At 41.6% G+C, this 21,552-nt stretch overlaps 1 protein-coding gene across 2 annotated transcripts in view; it reads right to left on the bottom strand.

Moving 5' to 3' along the window:
• Positions 1 to 4,897: 4,897 nt before the first annotated feature.
• The window catches only part of CRB1 (crumbs cell polarity complex component 1), a 101,561-nt gene continuing 84,906 nt past the window's right edge, over positions 4,898 to 21,552 (bottom strand). For both annotated transcript variants that reach the window (XM_023931870.2, XM_086841996.1), the window contains exon 12: positions 4,898 to 8,067. In XM_023931870.2, coding sequence (XP_023787638.2) covers positions 7,852 to 8,067 — 216 coding nt within the window. In that variant the 3' untranslated portion in view covers positions 4,898 to 7,851. The remainder of the gene's footprint in view (positions 8,068 to 21,552) is intronic.

Genomic DNA, 21,552 nt, shown 5'->3' with positions numbered 1-21,552 from the left:
CTCTGAAGAAGAAAGGTACAGCATGGCCTACAAAGAATCTACTAAACTTGGTTGCAAGGCTTCTCCTATTAGGTCTGTTACCTGTTTTTAATTGTTAAGTCCTAAACTACTCAGTTTCATGGATGAGACACAGTAGAGATGTACTCTGCCACGTACTGCTTACACAATACTCATTCGCCAAGTTTGTTTTCCAGCTGTGTATAATTCTGTGGATAACTCAACTAAATTGTGGTGCTCTGCCTTGAAATGCGCTTTAGGAGCTGTAGTTACAGCAGAAAGTTCTGTCCTGCCTACAGACCTCAGCTTAGTTCCATCCTTGCATTGACTCCACATTCAGTAATACATGGCTGTATGGAGACAGCAGTGTTCTGTTCACTGTTGCCCTTGAGAAAATAACCTGTTAATATAGTACCACCTGTTTAGCAGTGAGGAGGATTATGTACTTAAAATGTTCAGCTGAATAATACATACAAACATCTGACATTTGGCCCACTCTGAGAATAGGTGACATGCTTATTTAACGATTTCAAAAATGTTAAAACGGTGGGGTAGAAATTAAAATGTTACTTTAAAATATTTGTATCTAACTTACTGATTAACTCCTATTCTACATTTCCCCTTGGCATATTCATACTGGGGGTCACAGTAGCTGTACTTGAACAATATACTGAACATTGTTGACATTTCAGCCTAATTAGTTGCATCCTATTTTGTGATTTGTCTTTGGTCCTTTGGGTTGCTGGCCCAGGATTTTTTTAAACTTTTTTTTATGCTCATCATTGTCTCATTCTAAATGTCAACAGACCAGTATTTGTGTAATTGTTTTTTTCCCCTTACTTCTTTTCTTCCTAATGTCAGAAAATTTGACAAGCGATTTTTGCATCTCAGGCAGGCTACACAAGAAAAATACATCCCAGGACTGCGTGACAAACGAAAACTAATCTGGTCTGTGCAGGTCTTGATTGCAGTCACATATTTTTCTGGCCAGTGGTCACTGTAACACATAGTTGTGAACCAGAATGATTTTCTCTGGGTCTGGTCTAATCATTTGTGCCAGCACTGGGCCACCACAAAAGGCAGATTTGCATCTTCTCTGTTTGGCTCATTTCTCAAGCAAAAACCTGCTGGAGCTTCCTTCTCCCTGGGGTCAGGTTTATCACAGTTGTCTGTGATCCTGCCATGGATCCCACTGGAAGAAAATGCTTGGCACTAGGCATGTTCAACTGGGCATTGAGGTTTTATACATTCCAGATGGGAAGTCTCAAACTGTTGGTTTGCTTTAAATGACCCTCACTTGTGTCCACGGGACTGTTTAAATGTGTGGAAGAGCTGCAGTCACTGACGCAGGAGTATGCGCTGCCAGAACCTGAGGGACAGGAGCAGTGCAACTGTTGCTTTTCTGGTTTGCTTTTTTCCTACTTTGTCACTGGGATCTAGGTCAAGGTTGCTCCGTTTGTGGGTGTTTCTAGGTTGTTCTAGCCAAGGTGTGAAGAACTGTTCCCACAGTGGTGCTGCAGGCAGCCAGGAAGGAGAGCCTGATGCTTTCTCCTCCAAAATAAGCCTGCACTCCTGGCTGGTCCTAAAGTGGCTGTGGTACAGGCAGGGTGCCCTGTCTCACTGGATGCCCACAGCTTGTTATATGGGCATCCTCTCCCTGCTTTCTGAGGAGGGATCAGAAGCAGTTAAGGCTGCATTTATTTGTTTAAAGTGTTCTGTCCTTGGAGCAAAAATACTTGGAAACACTCCTCACATCTTCCCTGAAGATTTACACTTCTCTAAGTTGCTTAACAACTGTGCACTTACCTAGGGATGACACTGCAACTCCTGTGTGCCAGCTGTGTGGGAGACACTCAGTTGTTTATTTGTGGGGCAGAAAGTTCTGTAGCCTGAGGCTGCCCTATGGCCTGGCTGCCTGGGCACTGCAAACGTGCAGCAGTGCAGGGGCTGCTGGCACAGGTGACAATGGTCACAGCCAGCATGGTCACATTGCCTTAGGATGGCCCTGCACAACCCTTCCCTCCCGTTCCCCCCTGCTGCTGCTCCTGCTGAATCTCTGCTGCCAAGAAGGGTTAGCACAGGTGCCAAGTGAAACTGAGTGGGTTTAAATTGGAAACACACATTTTTGTCAGCACTGGTTATTACAGTACATGCCAGTGGAAATTGCACTTTTGCTGGAACTACAGGTGGAACGTGAAAGGTCACACACAATATTGAGCTGGGGAGAATGGCATACTTCAAATGGTGCCATGAGGAGCATGGAACCAGATGAAGGCCTGTGTGGCTTTTCTCTGATCAGAAAAGATGATTTAAAGCCATGATTTGAACATGCCCGCCTCTGTGGTGCTTGACAATGTTAGATGGATTGCTGGGGAAGGAATTGCTTTGTGAAATGTCTCTGGGGAAGGAAAAATCATGGCCTGATAAAATCAGAAATTAAAAGCAACATTTGTGAAACCAAGTCAAAAAATAGCAAAGTTGCTCAAATTGGTTGCAATATAAAATCTCCCAATACATTTTTACCCAATAAATATAATTTGAAAGAATGTAAACTCAGAAAAAGCATGACCTAATTGAGACCTCTGCCTGGCCTTCAGTACCTCACCTATGCCTTAATTTATAATTTATGCTCTGGCTTTTTGCTGTGCAAGAGGTCTTCACACCTCATGGCATGCATTATAGATGGAGGAGTTTAGGTTAAAACATGCTTTTACTGTGAGGATTGGGATACTGCCCACTCTCCACATCACATTCATGTGTGCAATTTAAACAAGACCTCACTCTGCTCCCAATAATTCACACCAGATGTATCTTTTATAAATGTTAGGTTTTGCAGCATCTTGACACATGCCAGTAGTTTGAAGGCTGTGCATGCTTCAGTGGGGCATGAAAGCCCCATCCATTCATTCAACTGTGACATCTTGCAATAGGCAAAATTCTAGTGATGTCAGCTATTCACTGCTCAACTTCATTGAGTTACAATGCCTAATCTGATGCTCTTTTTTTGAATTGTTTTCAGAGGTGTCAGTTTTCTTTAGCTGAGAGGTGATTGAATAGCACAGGAAAAAGGAACTTGGCCAAAATCCTCTGATCTGTGATTCCTAATGTTATGTGACATTACACATGTAAAGGTTTGTCCTGAAGTGAGACTTAGGGCTTATGTTAAATAAAACGTAGTACAGACATTTGGGGCTGGGAAAAAGACTTTGCTGTCTCTTATCTGGAGACAAGATTTCTACTGTGGGACTCTATTTATTATGGATGTTTTCAAAGTGTGTCAACTACTTATTTGATACTGTAAATAAGATTAATTTTATTATTAATTAGCATCTGTGGGAACAATAATCACTAGCCAGATGTAGACAATGACAGAAATAATCACTGGCCAGAAACCTGGATGGGCAGCAAAGGATGGTGCAGATTGCAGTGCTGAGGCTGGCAGCCCTCACTGTTCATCTCATTCCCAAGCATGGAAAATGTTTCCTGATCACTTGATTTCTAATTGCAAACTTGACTTCTTAAACTGTAAATATAGTTCTGATCTAGGGATAATTTCCTTTGTAATTGCATGATGAAAGAATCCCATAAAGTAAAAACAATATAGGATTCGATATAATCCTTATTTATTGGTCAATTTGATCCTGTACAGAGCAAAACCGTAATATGAATACAGCATCTAAACTATGAACATATTATGTACATATAGAGAAGGAACAGTTAATGTTACATAAAACAGAGAAGGCACATAATGCAAGGTAATGCTCACTGTTTCACAGGTTGGATGCCACCTTTCCCAAGGAAAAAGGAATGGACCATGAAAGGGGGTAAATTGCTTCATCCTTCCCCTGCCTCTGAGTACCTTTGGAGAGATTTGGTGCAGAGCAGACTGTATGCTCTAACTCAGCTCCCTCTCTTTGTTTGTAGAAGGCTATTCAACATGAAGAGAAGGTTAAATATGTAAGGCTTGGGAGTATATTGAGCTTTTTTTTTTCCTTTAATGGATAGGTTGCAAGTGATCATGAATAATATATTATACTTCAAGCTTTTTAGTCAAATAATGAGAGAGATTAAACAAATGGAATTTTGAAATATTTTAAGACTTTCATGTGGAGATCCTGCCAGAGTAGTAGAGGTTGCCAGTGCTTTTTTGGGAACCAGAAGCCAAGTTCAATATTTTTTCTTATAGCAGCACACCTGCTCTCCACAACTCCTAGATGTTATTGCTCCTCCCTGAATGTCTGTGCTTCTATACATTCTATTAAACCCCTGGGCTGAGAGGCAGAAAATACCTTGGCATCTTCTATATCAGTCTTAATCTGTGGGTTAAATTTCATCAGGGATGTTATTAAAGACTCTTTAAAATGTATTCTCTTTTGTTTTAGCTGTTGTTCCTTGGCTGAGACATGGGCCAGAAGGGTCAGTCTTCCTAACCATGCATATTATGGTGGCTATAGCATGTTCATGAAGTGAAAGCTTTGGGACTTTTTGTGCCTCTCCAGGCTGCCAATTGAGCATTTCCAGATGCAGCATCTACCTCCCTGCTGCTTTTGGATGTTGCTTCGTTAATGCAGATTTTCAGGAAGTGTGTTTGGAAATGACACTTGTTGCCTTGTAGGCTGCCTTTTTTTTTTCTTTTTTTTTTTTTTGTTGTTGCTTATAAGATCATAGAGTTTTGAATATTTCACATTTTAATCCCTATTTGAAGTAAAACATGCTCCCTGCGAGTTACCCTACAAAGATCTGCTTCAATAGGTAATTCTAATTCCTGACTCACCATCATCCTCCCACTGTTTCTTTTGGCCTCACTGCTGTGAAAGTCCAGCTTCCACCTTGCTGCGATCCAGCTTTTGCCTCCACCTCCCTCAAGTGCCATTTACTTTCATTTCCTTTTCTTCTCTCATTTCTCTGTGAATTTCCACCACTCTTACTTTTATCACTTCCTCTCCACCAAGGCTGACAGCAATCTCAACTTACTCTAATCTTAGTTTAAAGGTTTTTTCCCCTGCCTTCTGTCTCCTTGACTTACTTTCTACAAACCACACTTGTATTTCACTGTGAGATTTTTCTCTTTGTTGTGCTTTTATGGATGTCTTTTTAATTCTCTAGGAGCATATTCCTCCTGAACTCTCTTTGGTCTGTATGAAAAGTCTTCAGGCTTTCATCTTCTCTGCCTCTTCTTTCCTCTGCACACGCTCCTGGGTATCTTGCTCAGCCCTAAAGATTCTCTCTGTGGCAACACTTTCTGGAATATTTTATTACATCTCTACAGATTGTTTTTCAACTGTCTCCCAAATTTCATCCAGAAAGTCAAACCATAGAGAAGAGCAGATTTACTTTTCAGCTACTTCCTTATTCTTTCCTTGTGCTTTCCTTCAAGTTAGTTCTCCTTGCAAACTGACTCCATCTTCAGCTGCTTTCTCCCTTTTGTCCTTTTTCCTTGGATAAGGTAATAATTAAGCCTGGAAGGGATCTGCTGATGTCATCTAGTTAAACCTCCTGCTCAAATAAAGGCAGACTTCAAAGTTAGATCTTTATTATAACCATTCTACTGCTATTTCTGATATCAGCTAATTTCTCTTTTTCTTTCTCCATCTCTGCTATTCCCTGAGATCTCTATCAATTCTCTCAGTTGAGCTCATTGACCACAAAATCGAGAGCATAAAGCAGGTGTGTGGAAGCATATTCTTTGCATCCACTTCGTTAGTCCAGTGCTGCTTCTGCTGCTTGAGCCTAATTCATTCTTCCAGATTTGTCCTGGTGTTCAGAGCTTGCTGTCCCCAAGATTTTCCCAGCCTTCTCTTCCTCACTCACTTACTGCTTGTCCCCTTGTTATCAGTCTCCCATGTGGAGACTTGGCCACTTTCTTGACATGGTTTGTCTTTCTTGTGAGTGAGGCAAAAAGGAAAAAAAAAGCCATGATTTGAAAAGATCTGGAGAAAAGAATTTCTGCTCTCTCTCATCATAATTTTAGTAACTTATTTTTCCACTATTTCCTCAGTTTTCTTTTGAACTCTCTGAATTTAGACTGCAGCTGTACAACAGCAGTTGCATTCAAAATAATAAGCTTCAGTAGTAAAGCTGTAAATTTGGCCAGAATAAAATCTGCCATGCATTTTTGCTGTGACTACATTCTTCTAACTCAGCTTGAATCCAACCATCCACTCACATTTTCTGTAGTGCCTTGTTTTGAAAGATATTGGTGAGGACTGCAAAAAGTCCTGAATGTGCTTACTATCATAGTTACTGCTAATCATCTAATATAAAAATAAATGTGAGTGGCATTGATCTTCAGTAATCCCTTAAGGGGTCATCCACAATTAATTATTATTTATTCAATTAATGATCATTAATTGAAAAGATGAGTTAAACTCTTGGATACTGAGTGTGCATACCCTGTTATGCAACTCCTGGAATAATCTGGGGGTTGATGTTGGGATGTTTCACTGCTGTGGGCACATGCAAGCTGAAGTGCAGAAAGAAATGCCTTCATGGCCTTTCCACTCTGTTGCCTTCTTATTGTGGATTTAGTTTGTGTGGGAGCAATGTTTGTGATTTAATTACTTGACTACATCTGAAAATTGACTGCATGAGTTACAGTTAAATTTTGCCTTTACATTCCAAAAACCCCTTTGACATGGGAGCATTTTTGGCACAAAGAATCATACAATCATTAAGGCTGGAAAATACCTTTAAGATCATTGAGTCCAACTGTTAACTTACATTTTCAAATGTCTATTTCATTACAACATTTCTTTGTATCAAATATTTGTGTCATTGCATTACTTGTCAATGTGATTTTTATTACATCTATGTAATTGTCTGTTTCATTACAAGATTTCTTCCAAGCTTCTCCATTACATTTCATGCATTTGTTTCTTTTTTGACACAGCAACCCTTTTGCTGCTGAGGTTTATGAGGTAGTTAAATAGGATTATCCCTGTTTTAAAAGAGGAAACTTGAGGCATAACAATTTATTTGCCCATGATCTTATGAGAAGTCTGAGTTCCAGGAGAAGCACCAAGTTTGGCCTAATTATTTTCAAGCCAATGTTCTACCTGTAGGCCACTTCTGCCTTTTTCCTGGTATTTTCCATGAGCTTTAGGAAACATTTATTTTGGCATCTTTCATTTTGGCAGCCAATGTACGTTTGCAATGTGAGAAGCAATAATTTTCTAAAAGGGATGATTGGGTAATATTGTAATAGGAAAAAGGCAGTAGTGTGGATGCACACAACTTGTTTAGGATATTTAGATTTCATATCTCCTAACAGGTCAGGTTGTGCCCACTGGGTATTTTATGCCACAGTCTTTTATCCTAAGAGAAATATGTTCTTGTGGAAACTGAAACTCATTTCACCTTCATTTTAGTAGAAGGTGGAGGAACAGCAAGTGAAACAAAAGAACTAGAAGGAAGAAAAACAAATTTGAAGCATCTAGTTCTAGTACTAAACCCTTTGATAAAAGAATTACAATGTCTTTATTGTACAGACTTAGCTGATTTGTCTGCATCATCGTCTGCAGCAGTGATTGCTAGGCAGCCAAAGGAGAGTGCAAAAGGAGAAGCTGTTATCCGTGTGGTGTCCAGGACAGGCAGTTACATTTATTCCAGGAGCCATTACTGTTCACAATGCCTACTGCTGATTATCAAGGCTGGAGTTTCCAGTGCAAATAAAAATTGTCCTTGGATGGGCTGGTCATCAGCAATGATAAATGTCATTTGTTCACTACTGAACTTAAAAGGAAACAATGAAAAAATTGTTGTAATATTTATCAGAAGGAAAATGAATATATCTTACATATGTTCAGTGTCCCCTTTCAGCCAGGTTTGAGGATGGAGGAGTGGCTTTGCTTTCTTCTAGATCAGTCTTTCCACAGGTGGTGGCTGCACCATGTTCCACATCTCTACCCGGGACCCTTCCTTCTCCTGGCGGCTGGGGCTGTAGGTGCCCTGTGTCGCCCGTTTGCTGGCAGTGACAGCGGAGACCACCATGGCCAAGGACAGCACCACCAGCAGGGCCAGCGTCACCAAGCCAATGGCTGTGAATATGCTCGAGATCAAGTCAGCTGCCAGCTGCAAGGATGCAAACAATTGCAGTGTCATTGCCACCAAGAGAAGACTGAGACACACTTGGGCTACCCCGGAGGGAAAACAGAAAGCATTCTATGAATCAGGCTTTACAAAGGTGAGTTACTGCTGAAGCACCATTTATTGTAGGGAACTACATTAACCCCTCCATTTTGATCTTTGGACTCTTCAGAATATGACTGGATGGTTAGTGTTCAAGGTAGATGAATTTCTTGTAAGGACACATTTCTTTTGACAGCTTCCTTACCTTGAAAATAACCTGCAAGTTAATATGTCTGTGGACTGCGGTAGTAATTCAGCAGTTATTTAATCCTTCAATAAAAATTCATTATTCCTAGTTTGCTTGTGAGCACATTATTGCTGGTCTTTGGTACTGCAAGTTAAACATGAGCTAGTTTGAACATATATTGAGCTATATTTCTGTTTATCTTGCTGGAGGAGTGAAATTTATATGAATATTTATATATATACACACTTACATATATAGAAATATTGCTTACAATAAATATTGTAAAATGTAGTGTTTCTACAGACATTCCTACCAGTAAACTTTTCTACCAGTATGTTTGCATGAAATAAACGTATAGAGGCTGCACAAGAGTGCATAATCAGTATATTTTCACAGGTAAATTTTAAAATATTAATGCAGATCTTCCATATATAGACTTCATAGGTTCATCTACAGAAACATAAGCAGTACAGTACAGGATGAATGTAAAGATGCTCTGATTTTTTGGGTTTTTTTCAGTTTTCATGTGGCAGTGGGAAATGTAATAATGTCAGAAGGCAGTGTGCACATAAACCGATCTGTCAGCTGGAAAAACTTCAGACCAGAGAAATTTTATAGATGGTAGATGAATGTTTTGTACACATCTATGTATGCACTTTCATGTGTAAAAATGCTTATGGTGAGGAGAGCAATGAAGTGATGTGGTTAGTGTGGAAAAGTGGTCACTATGGACAGAATGACCCTAGCAGGAATTGAACTTCTGGGCAGATTCTGCCATCCATCATCTTTTGATTTGTATTACAAGTGACAGCTGAACTGCCTGAGATGAATGCGTGCTTGAGGCTGAACTTTCAAATCCCCAAATATTTAGAAACAGAAAACAGTAGGTCAGAGCTTGTTTCCCAGTTAGATGCTCCATGTTGCAGGATATTTTAGTGACCTGCTTACTCGTGATGTCTAAGGAAGGGCAGTCACAGTCCAGAGCATGAGGATGATTTTGCACTCAGTGATGGATGCACTGGAAGTGGATGCTCTGTGTGTGCATCCCCTGGACTCGCGCCTTTGCTGGAGAGCAACAATGCCAGAGGGAAAACGTTAAAACAATCCTGTCTCTCTTTTTTCCTCTCTCCAATTCCACACTGATGTAAAAGGTCCTGCTATAATAGTAAAAGCAATTTTGGCTCAGGGGTTTTCTCCAGGGGATAAATGATTGACTAGGATATTTTCCTCTGTCCTTGATGGCTAAATATATGGTCCCTGTGATTTTAAATACATTTTTCCCAGTAGAAATAATATAATGCAGGTGTCAGACCAAATGACTACCACTCTAAAACAAGGTGGCATGAAGCATGTTGGTCTATTAAATTGTATTGGATTGGAAAGGTTATTTCATCTTTGGATAGTATTACAGACATGTTTGAGATCCTAGTTTTGCTCTGTACTCTGTTGGACTATATGACCCTTGTTCCTCTTGTCTCAGAGAGGCAGCAAATTTTTAATGGAATTTTTGTTCTCAGAAGCTCTCTTTTGTTTTCATTGCCTGCTCTGGGAAAATAAGGACTAAGATAGTCCAGGTTAACTCTGATCCTAGGGTTGAACAAGCCATTTGCAAGAGAAATTCACTACCACAGACAAATGGATGGTATGGCCTCTCCTCTGGTGTGTGAAATTTCTGAATTCAGTCTCCAGTTTTCCAGTCCATACTCTTTCCGTTCCTGTTCCAAGCATCTCTCTCTGTACAGTTCCATTCATGATAAACCTTCAAATTAATTTGATACCTTAAAGAAGAACTTTTTGCAAAAAATTGGGGTGAAGAAAAACCTTGTTACTCGCTAAAATGGAGTCACACATCTAAATGTCATTTTCAAATTAAAATAATCATAACAGGGATTTTTTTTTTTTTTTTTTTTTGCTATAGTTACTTATTAGAGAAACCTTACCCATTCTGAGCCAGTATGTAAAAGAAGTTACCCCACTGCTTAATACCTGCAGAGCTGGGGGTTTACCATGATCAGATACATTAGCTAACTTTATTTCTATGTCTATATTGCTTTTAATTTCTAAATGTGAAATAAGGCCTTAACTTCATCTGTTTAGGTGGATTCTATTAATCAAAACCCCCTGATGTTCCAGTGGTGTCCCCTGGTTTATCAGCCCACAACTCCTACCAAAGTTTCCAGTATAAGGTAGCCCTTTAGCAGTTGCACTGAACTGGTAACAAGAGTTGCCAGAAGGCTCTACAGTCTGGTCCCATCAAAATCAAGTGCTTATTTAGTAATTAATGGCTGAATAGTTAAATTAATTTGGAAAATCATCTGGCTGATCTGGGAAAAAGTATCTGAAAAGCTCTGTCCCCTGTCATCTCAGAGTCTGTTCAGTACATGTCTGGTGATGATGATAGACTGAAATAATTGTAGCTAGTGATTCCAAAAATAAAAGGATTGAGTAGCATTTTTAGTAACATCACTGCTGCGGAAACAGTGGAAAAGTGGCTTTCTGTCACTGACCATACTGTGTACTTTGCATAATGTAAGGGAGTGGTCACTGAAAATGCAGTTTGAAATTAAAAGTCCCATATCAGTGCTTCAGGCTTTTCTGGCAAGTCCTTGCTGGTGCTCTCACCATAGATGGGTCTGTCTGTGAACCTCTGGGACATTTCAAAGTGTCCTGGGGCTGCTCATGTGTGTAGCTGCTCATCTCAGTGCTCCATCTGTGTCTCAGATGCCCTGGCTGTGGGTCTGGGGCATCCTGAGGTTCTAGACCACCACACTCTAATATCACTTGTCAGCTTCATACCACACTTCCCTTCCCCACGTTAACTGGTTAACACCTGGCCACTGAGCTGAGTGCTTGGGAGATGGCAATACACTGTTTTTTGGTGTGTTTGTCACAAGGTTGTTGCAGAATGCCAAGCAAGAGATGCTGTTTGGCCTAGAGCTTCAAAAGCAGAAGAGGAAAGCTCTGGAAAGGAATGGACAGAGCAAGAAAAACTTCATTTTGTCTTGGCACAAAAGAAGTGCCACAGGACACCTTGAATCCTGTGAAGACAAAGAAGTTCCTAATTTTTTGCTGAAAACCTTCATTATGCAACACTCCCTGTCCCCATACATTGTAATTGTCTCTCAAAAATAATTCTTGCCAATAAGTAACACATGGTGATCACAGCTATTTCTGAATGTAACTTCAGCACTGCTTATGAAAAGTTAAATATATGCAAGGTAGATGGAGGGTTAATTAACTGGCTGGGCAATACCTTAGAGATTCTCATTACAGTTTGAGGCTGGACTGAAGAGTCCTGAGGACTCTTCCAACCTGAATTATCTTATAAGCCTGTTTAGAAAGTAACTGGTGACAGAATAGTTTCAAGAGCCCCTAATATAGAGGAGCTGCCAGTAAAAGCTGCATCCTTGGTGGTAATGGATGCTGATGGCAAGATGATACCAAAAAAATGAGGTTTGCTACCATGGGAAGGCCTGTCTGCTTCTCACTAAGTTGGGTTTTTTTGGATGTTCTATTTAAATACCTTTGGATGTCAGCCAGAGCAAGATAGGTTTGTTTTGGCAAAAAAAATAAAAAAGGAAAGAAAAAACATGGTTGAATTCAGTTTTCAGATGGGCTTCATCTGCAAAGACAGGAGAAAATGCAGGCAAAAAATCTTTGTCTTTTTCCAAAATCAAGTCTTATGGCTTTTCACTGGTGGCTTCACATGAAAATTTCTTATTTTTTTAGAGTTATTTCAATTATTAAATTTAAAATACTTAGAATATTTAGATTGCATAATATAAATCACTGAATAGAGTGACATTTCATTGTAGCTCTGGGTTTTGCTTTCCATTTGGTTATGGAATTGGATTGATTGCTCTGCTTTGGTTCCTTGTTCCACTTTCTGAATATGAAGGGCCCAGTTCAGAAGTTAGAGCTCAGAGGCATTTATCAACCCAGTGTGTTTGCTTATCTTTAAGCAAGCCATCTCCCACGTGGTTATTTTACAAGAGGGAACATTAGGGACTTGCTGTAATGAACACTTCCACGCGTGCCAAGTGTCAAAGGCAAGTGGAAGAGCATGAGTGAGCCCAGCCAGGCGCACGGGGCCTCCTCTTCCTCCTCCTCCTCTGTGTTTCACATCACATCATCATAACAGCTGAGCTTATCCTGCCAGGGATAGCAGGGCTGAGCCAGAGCAGGAGAGAGAAGGACTGGCAGAGCAATGGCAGCAGGGCTGAGAGAGGCAGTGAGCGCTTCCCTGGGTGCTGCTGTGCGGGTGGCGCTGGGGAGGTGTGCCTGGAGGTGTTCCTGGAGCTGTTCCTGGAGGTGTTCCTGGAGCTGTTCCTGGAGCTGTTCCTGAAGGTGTGCCTGGAGGTGTGCCTGGAGCTGTTCCTGGAGGTGCTCCTAGAGGTGTTCCTGGAGGTGCTCCTGGAGCTGTTCCTGGAGGTGTGCCTGGAGGTGCTCCTGGAGGTGCTCCTGGAGCTGTTCCTGGAGGTGTTTGGGAGGTGCTCCTGGAGGTGCTCCTGGAGGTGTTCCTGGAGATGCTCCTGGAGGTGCTCCTGGAGGTGCTCCTGGAGGTGTTCCTGGAGATGCTCCTGGAGATGCTCCTGGAGGTGTTCCTGGAGGTGCTCCTGGAGATGCTCCTGGAGGTGTTCCTGGAGGTGTTTGGGAGGTGCTCCTGGAGGTGCTTCTGGAGGTGCTCCTGGAGATGCTCCTGGAGATGCTCCTGGAGGTGCTCCTGGAGATGCTCCTGGAGGTGTTCCTGGAGGTGTTTGGGAGGTGCTCCTGGAGGTGCTCCTGGAGCTGTTCCTGGAGATGCTCCTGGAGGTGCTCCTGGAGGTGCCTGTGGGCTGGGCAACCTGTGATGGGCTCTGGAGGAAGGAGCTGCCCGCCTCTGTGCCTGGGCAGAAAGGATGAACCCGCCGTCATTTCAGCACTCACTCAGAATATGCCTGGTTCTGGATGTGTCTCCAGACAGAGACATCAACGCAGGCTTTAAAACACCAGGATTGACAAACCCCGGAGACTTCCCTTCCCTGCCACTTGCGGGCCTTTCTGGGAATTGTGCAGCTGCTTGTGAGCACTGCAGCTTTTGCCAGCAAAGTCTCTGGGTCCTGAGTCCTGACACCACTCGCAGGGTTATCAGTTCATTCCCAGTAGGATTTACTGCCTCCAAATAAAAAACATTTGCTGTGGAAACAATTGGCTTTAGTAGTCCTAATCCATGTCAGAATTACTTAGAAAGGTTTGGGGGCATATAGGGACAACAGTGAGCAGGCAGAGAAAAGCCATTTACTTGATTAAAAGGTCCATAGATATGCTGAGTTAATTTCACAGAGGATTTACAGCCATCTTATTGGAACTTTTGCAGGCTGAATTCAGATAAGAATCTGAGTAGTTCAAGGAGGCATCCAGTCAGGCACATGCAAATCTGTTATCATGAGATGGATTGATAACCCCAGGCTGTGAGGCTACAGTTTATTCTCAACAGCAATAAAGTGGCCATAAATCTACAGATTGACTGTATAAAAGTACATTAAATAAAAGTACATTAAATGAGTGGCATGTGAAGTCCCTTTTTCTGTGATTTTTCACCTTAGCAAACTGTGACCTATTGCTCTCCCTCACATCACCTGCAAAATGTACCTGCTCTGTTTGTGCTAAACACCAGCCACCATGTCCAAGAGCTGTTGGGCTGTTCAGTAGTAGTGGTAGTGGTAGTAGTGGTGGTAGTAGTAGTAGTAGTAATAATAATCTGGTTGGGGCTCATTTAAGGAGCACAGACTCATGTCAAGCCAACCACTTCATGGGCCATTGGAAAAGGCAAACTATTTTTAAGATTCTGTAAACACGACCTATTTTCTTTAACTGCTTTATCCTTTAGTGGTTTATCCTGGTTTCCTGCTTCATGCTGTTGTCCATGTGGCCACTGATTTTTGAGTGTGTCTATACACAGTTATTTTTCAGGTCCTTGAATAGTTTACTCCTTGCTGCTTTGCTATCTGTGGCAACAAAGGAAGCAGCACTTAGTGCACTTTAGCTGATTTCCCACTGTTTATCATCAGTGAGACCACCAAATCCTTTTCCTTCTGCACACCTCAGAACTCATCAGTTCATCTTGTGGGCTTCAAAAATGGCAGTTGCATTGTGTAGACGTTCCTCTTGTCTCCTGAAGTGATTTTGGAAACGTGCAGCATTTGCTGTACTGTAAACCTGATGCCTAACAAGATTCAGGTTTAAGTGTTTGAATTTTCTCAGATTGAGAAGCAGAAAGTAAGAGATTAGAACAGACATAGGAAGACTGCTGCAGGGCTTTTATCTAGTTTTGCTCCTTTTATGAGTAAGAAAAAGGACAGTTCGTAGGACTGGATTCAGCTGTGGAGTCTTGAACGTGTGAAGGTCTCAGTGGCCTGAAGGTACCACAAATTGGCTCTGGTGCCTTCTGTATTCAAGGCAACACCCCAAGGTAGCATCACTGCTTTTTTCTCCACATTTTAGGAACTTCTCCCACTGACCCCATGTTCACTAGGAGGAGGCTATCCTGTTGTCCCTCATGTCCCTCTGTAGCCCTCTGAAAATATCTCTGAATTACATCAAGAGCTGTAGATCCTCTTGAACTTCCAGCATTCTATTGCTTTTTCTGCCATCAGCCTCTGAGTTATTTTCCTGATAGCTGCAGGGAAATACAACCCCACTTCCTAGAGGGACTGAAGGAGACTCTGAGTCCTGTACCTGCCCCTGTGGACATTGCTGAAGAAAAGCTTAGGTGATTAATTCTGATGTGTGCAGAATATCCACGGTATTTAGGCAGTTCATCTTGAAGAAGAAAGATTTTAAGTAATCTTTTAGATTTCTTTTTTTGTTTTCTTGTGGGTGTTGCCTGAATATTTTCTTGAAATGTCTCTGAAGAAATTATGTTCACTACAATCTCTTTATAATATATGCTTTTTATGTAATGTAGTTTGAATAATTTGTCTTAGTTGACACCTGACAGTTTTAATTGATTCCTTCCTTAAAAATGCCAACTTTTAGTTTTCTGACAGTTCTTAAAATTAAGGAAAAAGCATAGAGAGAATTCATGTTAGCTGCTATAATGATAAATTGGTCATCTGGCTTGACCAGTTATAGATCAGAAAAGTGCAATCTTTAATATGAAGGAAGAATTATGTCTGTGGCAGTCTGTGAGAAAATGAAGAAGATGGAGATGATTGAAGTCTAGGATTTAGCTGGGCTTGCAAAGAAAGCACCTCATTAAGAAATTCTGACAGCCTCCCTCCTGGCACGTGAAGTTGCACTGTTGTGACACTACAGAAGTTAATGAGGAAGTTTGTTCTAATTATAGCGGAGCAAGAAATTGGAGATTGGAGACGGAGCTCTCTGAAGCGTTGCAACTAAATTGTAAAGCAGGCTTCAGTGAAACAAAGGTGTTGTTCACATTAGTCTTGATCTCCCAGTCAGATAGCTTACCCAGACCTCCTCCTCCCCACACTGGGCTGCAGGACCATTCCCTGTTTAAAGGAATGCTTTAAACATTGCTGTTTAAACAATGCTGTGTTTAAATAAGAACAATTTGCCCCCTCCTCAGTGCTGGTACATGCAGCAATGCGTGGCTCAGGTGGCTTTCTATTGGCAGTATTAGCTTTTTGGCCAAGAAGCTTTTTCGGAAGGCTTGGAAATTAACCTCCAAAGGAATTGACCCTTAAAGAACAGGCTACCTACAATAACTATTATTTTTTTAACTACTTGCAGTATTGATACCTGGTTTATATTTAATGCAAGCAGTACAGATATGAAAACAGAGTTTAGTATGTCTGGGAGGGTCTGTCTTAGGCAGAAGGAGCAATAGTCCTGGTTTTGGCCACCGTACTGTGCATGAGCTCAGCCATAGACCCAAAAGAGCCAGAAGTACATAAGCAACCCTTTAAAATCTGCATCAGATGTTTTGCTGGACCTGTATCTCACAGATTGTTGAATGCCTTTTAGGCAGCAGAGTGTTGGTTGCACAAAGAGAAGTGATTTGGGTGGCAGTTTGGGAGGGCAGCTCTCATTAAGCTGTGGGCTTTGGGAAGGCTCCTTGATAACGCTTCTGCAGCAACTGCCAGTGCTAATTCTGTAAGTGCTCCAGCTCTTTTTAAGATCATCCGAGTGGTGCAGCACAGATTAAATGTGCAGCTCCAATGTGTTGTCATGAGATGCCTTTTAAAATTCTATCGACAGCCTCTGGTGTAGGAACTTCACCATCTGCTGCAATCTGAAAGGATAAGAGGGAAAAATCTATAGCTGGTGCAAATCCAGGCAAACCATGCTGAGGAGGAGTTTGTCCCATAGCTGCTATATCACAGACTAGACAAATGTTTTAGTAAAGGTGTCAGTCTCTGGGGTGCAACATCCTTTTCCAGTTTGGGAAATGCTTTGGGGCATAATACAGAATTATTTTTGTGCATGGCTGCCAGCACAGTGTATCAGGTGGTGTTTCTTCACAGGGGATAACTGCTTTGCAGCTTTGAGACAACAGATTCCGTATGAGGATATCTTGATGGTGGATAAAAGCCTCATGAGACAAGCATTTTGTAGGAAGAAATGGGAGAGATTTAAACTCAAGACTATCACTGAAAACACACTGACTTTCTGTTTTTCCCTGCATGTGGCCAGGTTGAGTTTACTGCATCCCTGTAGCTGCCACAGTAGAAATGGCACCTGGAGAGGCATTTGGAAGAACACACAGGCTTTTTGAGGAAGTCTGCTGTCATGGGAGAGTGAGGCTGGTGTGAAGGGGTTAGGTTAAACCCCCAAACAGGAGAAGAGTAAGAAAAGATGCTGCAGTGCTGAAGATGAGGGCAGGACAGCTTCCAAGGAAAAGAGATGGAAAGAGGTCCAGTAGACAGAGTGAAACAGTTAAAATTATGAGAAAGAAAAATGGATTTCAAAACTGCTTTCTTCATTGATTGCACAGGTGTTGGTCAGACCAGCATGTGCAGGATGATGTTGTGACACTCAGGATGGGTCTGATGGTAATGACAGCATTTGGAGAAGACAATAGGGAGGGAAAGGGTAATGTAGGCTATTGGCAGCTAAGTCAAGGAAGCAACTAAACCATTCCTACTGCAAACCTCTGCTTTTCTGATTTTTTCCATGTATTTTTTATCTGTCATTCTAGATTCCAATCACTTCTGTACAAGGAAAAAAGAACAAAATGAGAGATTTTGCTGAGTTATTTGCAATGTGGAAGTACTGTCTGAGTGAATACCTGCTTGTTGTTCCTCCTCACCAACATGTTTCCTTGCACACTGTTTTCACCAGACATGATTTGCCTGTGTTAGGGACTATCAGCCTCAATTAACCTTAATGGAGTTGCACGATCAGACTTGTGCACAATGTGGAGTTGCTCAAAACTCCACTTTTCAGTACATGATAGTTGGGGTTAAAGATCTCTTAATCAGTGATGTTAGTGGTAGGTGTTATTTTATTTCTGTAATTATTAGGTCTTTGAGAACAGCTCCAAGGACCTATCAAAGTCCAGCATCACAAAGGATGCAGCCACCTCCTGTGGGCTGTGGTCCCTGCCTGTGACCATGGGTAGCAGGCTCTGGTCCTCTTGCCCCAAGGTCCTGGTTGTCTTGCACAGGTGCAATCTGTGCTGAAACTCAGTGTTGAAATTCAGTCCTGCCTCTCCCTGCTTTCTGTGGGAATGAGAAACTGCTCTGTCCAGTGATGCATAAAAAACAGGTGGGTCAGCTGTTTATGGCATAGCACAGACTGTTACAGTTCTTGTCCAATTTTGGAATTGCCAGGCACTTTCCATCCCTTCTTCTCTGCTAATAAGCAAAGCAAATGATGTCAAAACTGTTCCATAAAATTCTTCTCCGTTCTTGGTGCTGAGTGCCTGCAAACCAGCCATGTGCTGATACCTAGCATAACAGGATGCTGTCAAGTGGTGATGAAGTAAGGAGCACTGTGACTGTTTCACACTGTCAGACAGCAAGGTATCAAGTCAGCAGCGAGCCTTTGCTGGGAGCAGCACTTCGATTGCAGCCATCTCCTGCTTCCAACTGTAAATATTAATAGTATAAGATAGACCTTTATTGGCTACATAATACTTGCCTTAGCACGCTATGTGACACTGTCACGTTACTTCACTAATTATATTCCTCAATAAAAAACTTTCAGTGTGCTTTTCTCCTACTGGTTGCTTTTTTTTCTAGTAGTTGATTTGAGACAACAAAAATCATTATGGTTTAGCTTCAGGACAGATTTTGGAAGAGGTGCATGTAGGTAAAGTGTAAACAAAAAAAATCTAAAAACTACTATATTAATAATTATTCAGACTTGATTTAGACTTTTCATTTGTTAGCAGTAATTTTTTATCTTTTTTTTTTTTTTTAAAGTATGCTTTCGGTTTGTTCATAGAACTGTGTGAGTGTGTGTCTACCTCTGAATCTTATCACCATCCTCAGGGATTCTTGGATCAAGTACTGCATACCTAATTTAGGGTCTATCATTGTACCATTAATATCATTGTATTAATAACACTGGCATTCAGCAGGTTTGCATCCAAATGTGAGCTGGATGAAGCCAACTCTGATAATTGCTTTTTGGTTATTGCTGAAGATGGAAATGATTTAGAAAGTCTCTTTCTGTGTTATAGCCAACACAGCACATGAGAGAAAGATCTCTGAAAATGCAGTAGAAATTTCTTTTAACTTTTTACTCCATGCTTTTACCTTACTGCCACCTAAAGATAACTAACAGAAAATACGTTTTACTTCAGATTAGAGTGTTTTACCCTGATATGCTGGAAAGGAATGGCAACCCTATCCATGTCTTTCTTTTAAGAAGTATTCCTACACTTTCAGGTTTTCTTGAAGATCAAAGTTCTTGGAAATAGGAAAGAAATCTGCTGACTCAGCTCACTGAATTTACCTCTGGTCCTCCAAGGCAAGGCATACTGACTCTGAGGCCAACTCACCCTTTTTCTGGCCAGGTCTGTTTAACTCGTGTGATTAACTCAGATCTCCTCAACATAGGCTGAAAGTAGCATTTTCTACAGTGGTCAGGTCACCTTTATCTGCAGGTGTAAGGTATTTCTGATCCAGCCCCTCTTTGATTCCACCTTTCTCAGATATGAGAGTGTCTGCTGTTGAGCAGGCAGCTTGAGTGGTTCCTCCTCTCAGCACCATCCTTGATGCCTTATTTCTTATGCAGTGGTTTTCAGTTGGAGAATGCCTTTAGAGCAGCTTTTGGTCAAAGAGGGGAACTGAGGCATGAAATAGAAACACAATTAGTCCATGACCAGTTAGGCAACCCATGGTGGAAATGGTGATTGAATTTAATCTCTTCCTTCTGCCTAAACTCTGCCTGTCAGTCACACCAGGGCAACACAGCCCTGCCCAGCTCTAATACTGCCCCTGACAGTGGCACTGGCGAGGTCTGGCTCAGGGGGTGCCCTCCAGGTTTTGCCTTGCTGGGTGTTTGTACAGTTGCTACTGCACTGATGCAGGAAGCACTGAGCAAGAGAACTTGGGCTGACAGGTGGTCTTTCATGGACCTGTTACTGTCAGACATTTTTATTGTATGACATATTTTTTTGGAGTGAAGTATGGCATTCTCTGTTGTTCAAACTGCACTATTGCATTTACACTGGTGATAAATCCCTCATATCTACCTACTACAGGTTTACAGTCTGCACTTAGACTAAACTCACATTTCTGCATCAACTGACCTGTTGTTATTTCTTGGCTGAGCACCAGGACAGATGCTCTTTCCCAGGATGGACAGGCAGTGACTCCTCTCAGGCAAATACCCTTGAGTGCAGTTCTCACTGCTCTGTTCCTGAGGCTCAGCTCCCTGCCCTGTGGGACTGTTACAGACTCAAGCCTGCTTTGTGTTTATATATTTTCAGATATTGGAAGCCTCATTTTTGCCAGCCTCATTTTTGGTAACTGCCTGAAACCAATGATGACCCATTTTGTTAAAAGTACCTGGATGTGGTCATGTTGTAGTGTTTGGAGATTGTTCATCCTCTGTCAGAGTTTCACTCTGAAGTCTCACAGACATGACATTTTGCTTGCTGGCTGTTTGTGTTTTCATACCACAAATAAGCCATTTCATTCAAATAAAAATGTGATTTCCAAAATGCTTTTTTTTGTATGGCTCTGAGTAACTCTTCTGACTGATACTTGCATCCTTCCTTAAAATATTCCCAAACTCATATGTATTAGCAAACTAATCAGAAAATCAGATAAGTTATATATATTTTGGCAAAAGTTTCATACATTAGTGTTTTCTTCTGGAGGAATACTTTGGCTTCCTCCTTCATCAGTAGTTTTGGGAGAGGATGGAAAGAAATGATCAGAAGCTAGAAATCTTTGACTCTAAACTTTCTGGAAGTGAAATAAGTTGTTTCAGGTTTCTGGGTCCAGGACAGTTGCAGTCTGAGCAGCCTGTGTTTTCCTCCAAGGCTGAGTGGGTAGCTGATACTGAATGGAAATTTAGCTTTCCTGCCCACTCGATCTGGAGAACTTCACTGTTTTAGAGATTATTGCTTAGCAGCAGGTTCTACCAATAATGCCTTAGTAGTTTTAAACTACTGTTTAAAGCATCCCAGGGTAGACTGTTGTCTCTCTCTCTGTCCAGTTCCTAGTGAAGAACTAGATAATAACACTTGGGCACCCTACAGAGGTGCCCCAAGCATTCACTTGAATAACAAAGTAATTTTTCCTGTGTTCAGATATGGCCTAAGTGACTGTTTCTCTTTTACAAATACATTATTTACTTATGTGTTTCCTTATTTGTGTAATTTCATTTCCCTCAGTATCACTTTGTGCCTCCAGAATTATGGATGCTAGCTTTGGAACAGGCTGCAGGGAGCTGCAGAAACTGCAGGCCCATGGCCTCTCAGTCCTGCCTGAGAAGCTAGCCTGAGAACTTCATAGGAGAATTTCAAAACAATCCTCAGAGACAGAAAACAACTGCCAGGTGCTGTTTGTCTGTCCTCTTGTTTTCCTTGCAGGAGAGAGTCAGGGGGGTAGTGAGCCCCTGACCAATGATGGTGATGTAGCACTTTGCTAACCAGTAAGAGTTTCCTTTCTGTACTTTTCCACGTGTCTGTCTATAAGACAGGGCTGAAGCAATAAACTAGGAATTCTCCTGTTGTGACTCCCTTGAGAGTCCGTGTCGTTCTTTATCGCCGTTCCCAACCAGAACGACACAGAATCTCCTTCAGAACCACATTTTTGTTCCAGAAATGGCAACACTGG

The sequence above is a fragment of the Cyanistes caeruleus genome, chromosome 9 (assembly GCF_971803275.1).
Source record: "Cyanistes caeruleus chromosome 9, bCyaCae1.hap1.1, whole genome shotgun sequence".
Taxonomy (NCBI): domain Eukaryota; kingdom Metazoa; phylum Chordata; class Aves; order Passeriformes; family Paridae; genus Cyanistes; species Cyanistes caeruleus.
This window is presented reverse-complemented; position numbering and strand designations above follow the sequence as displayed.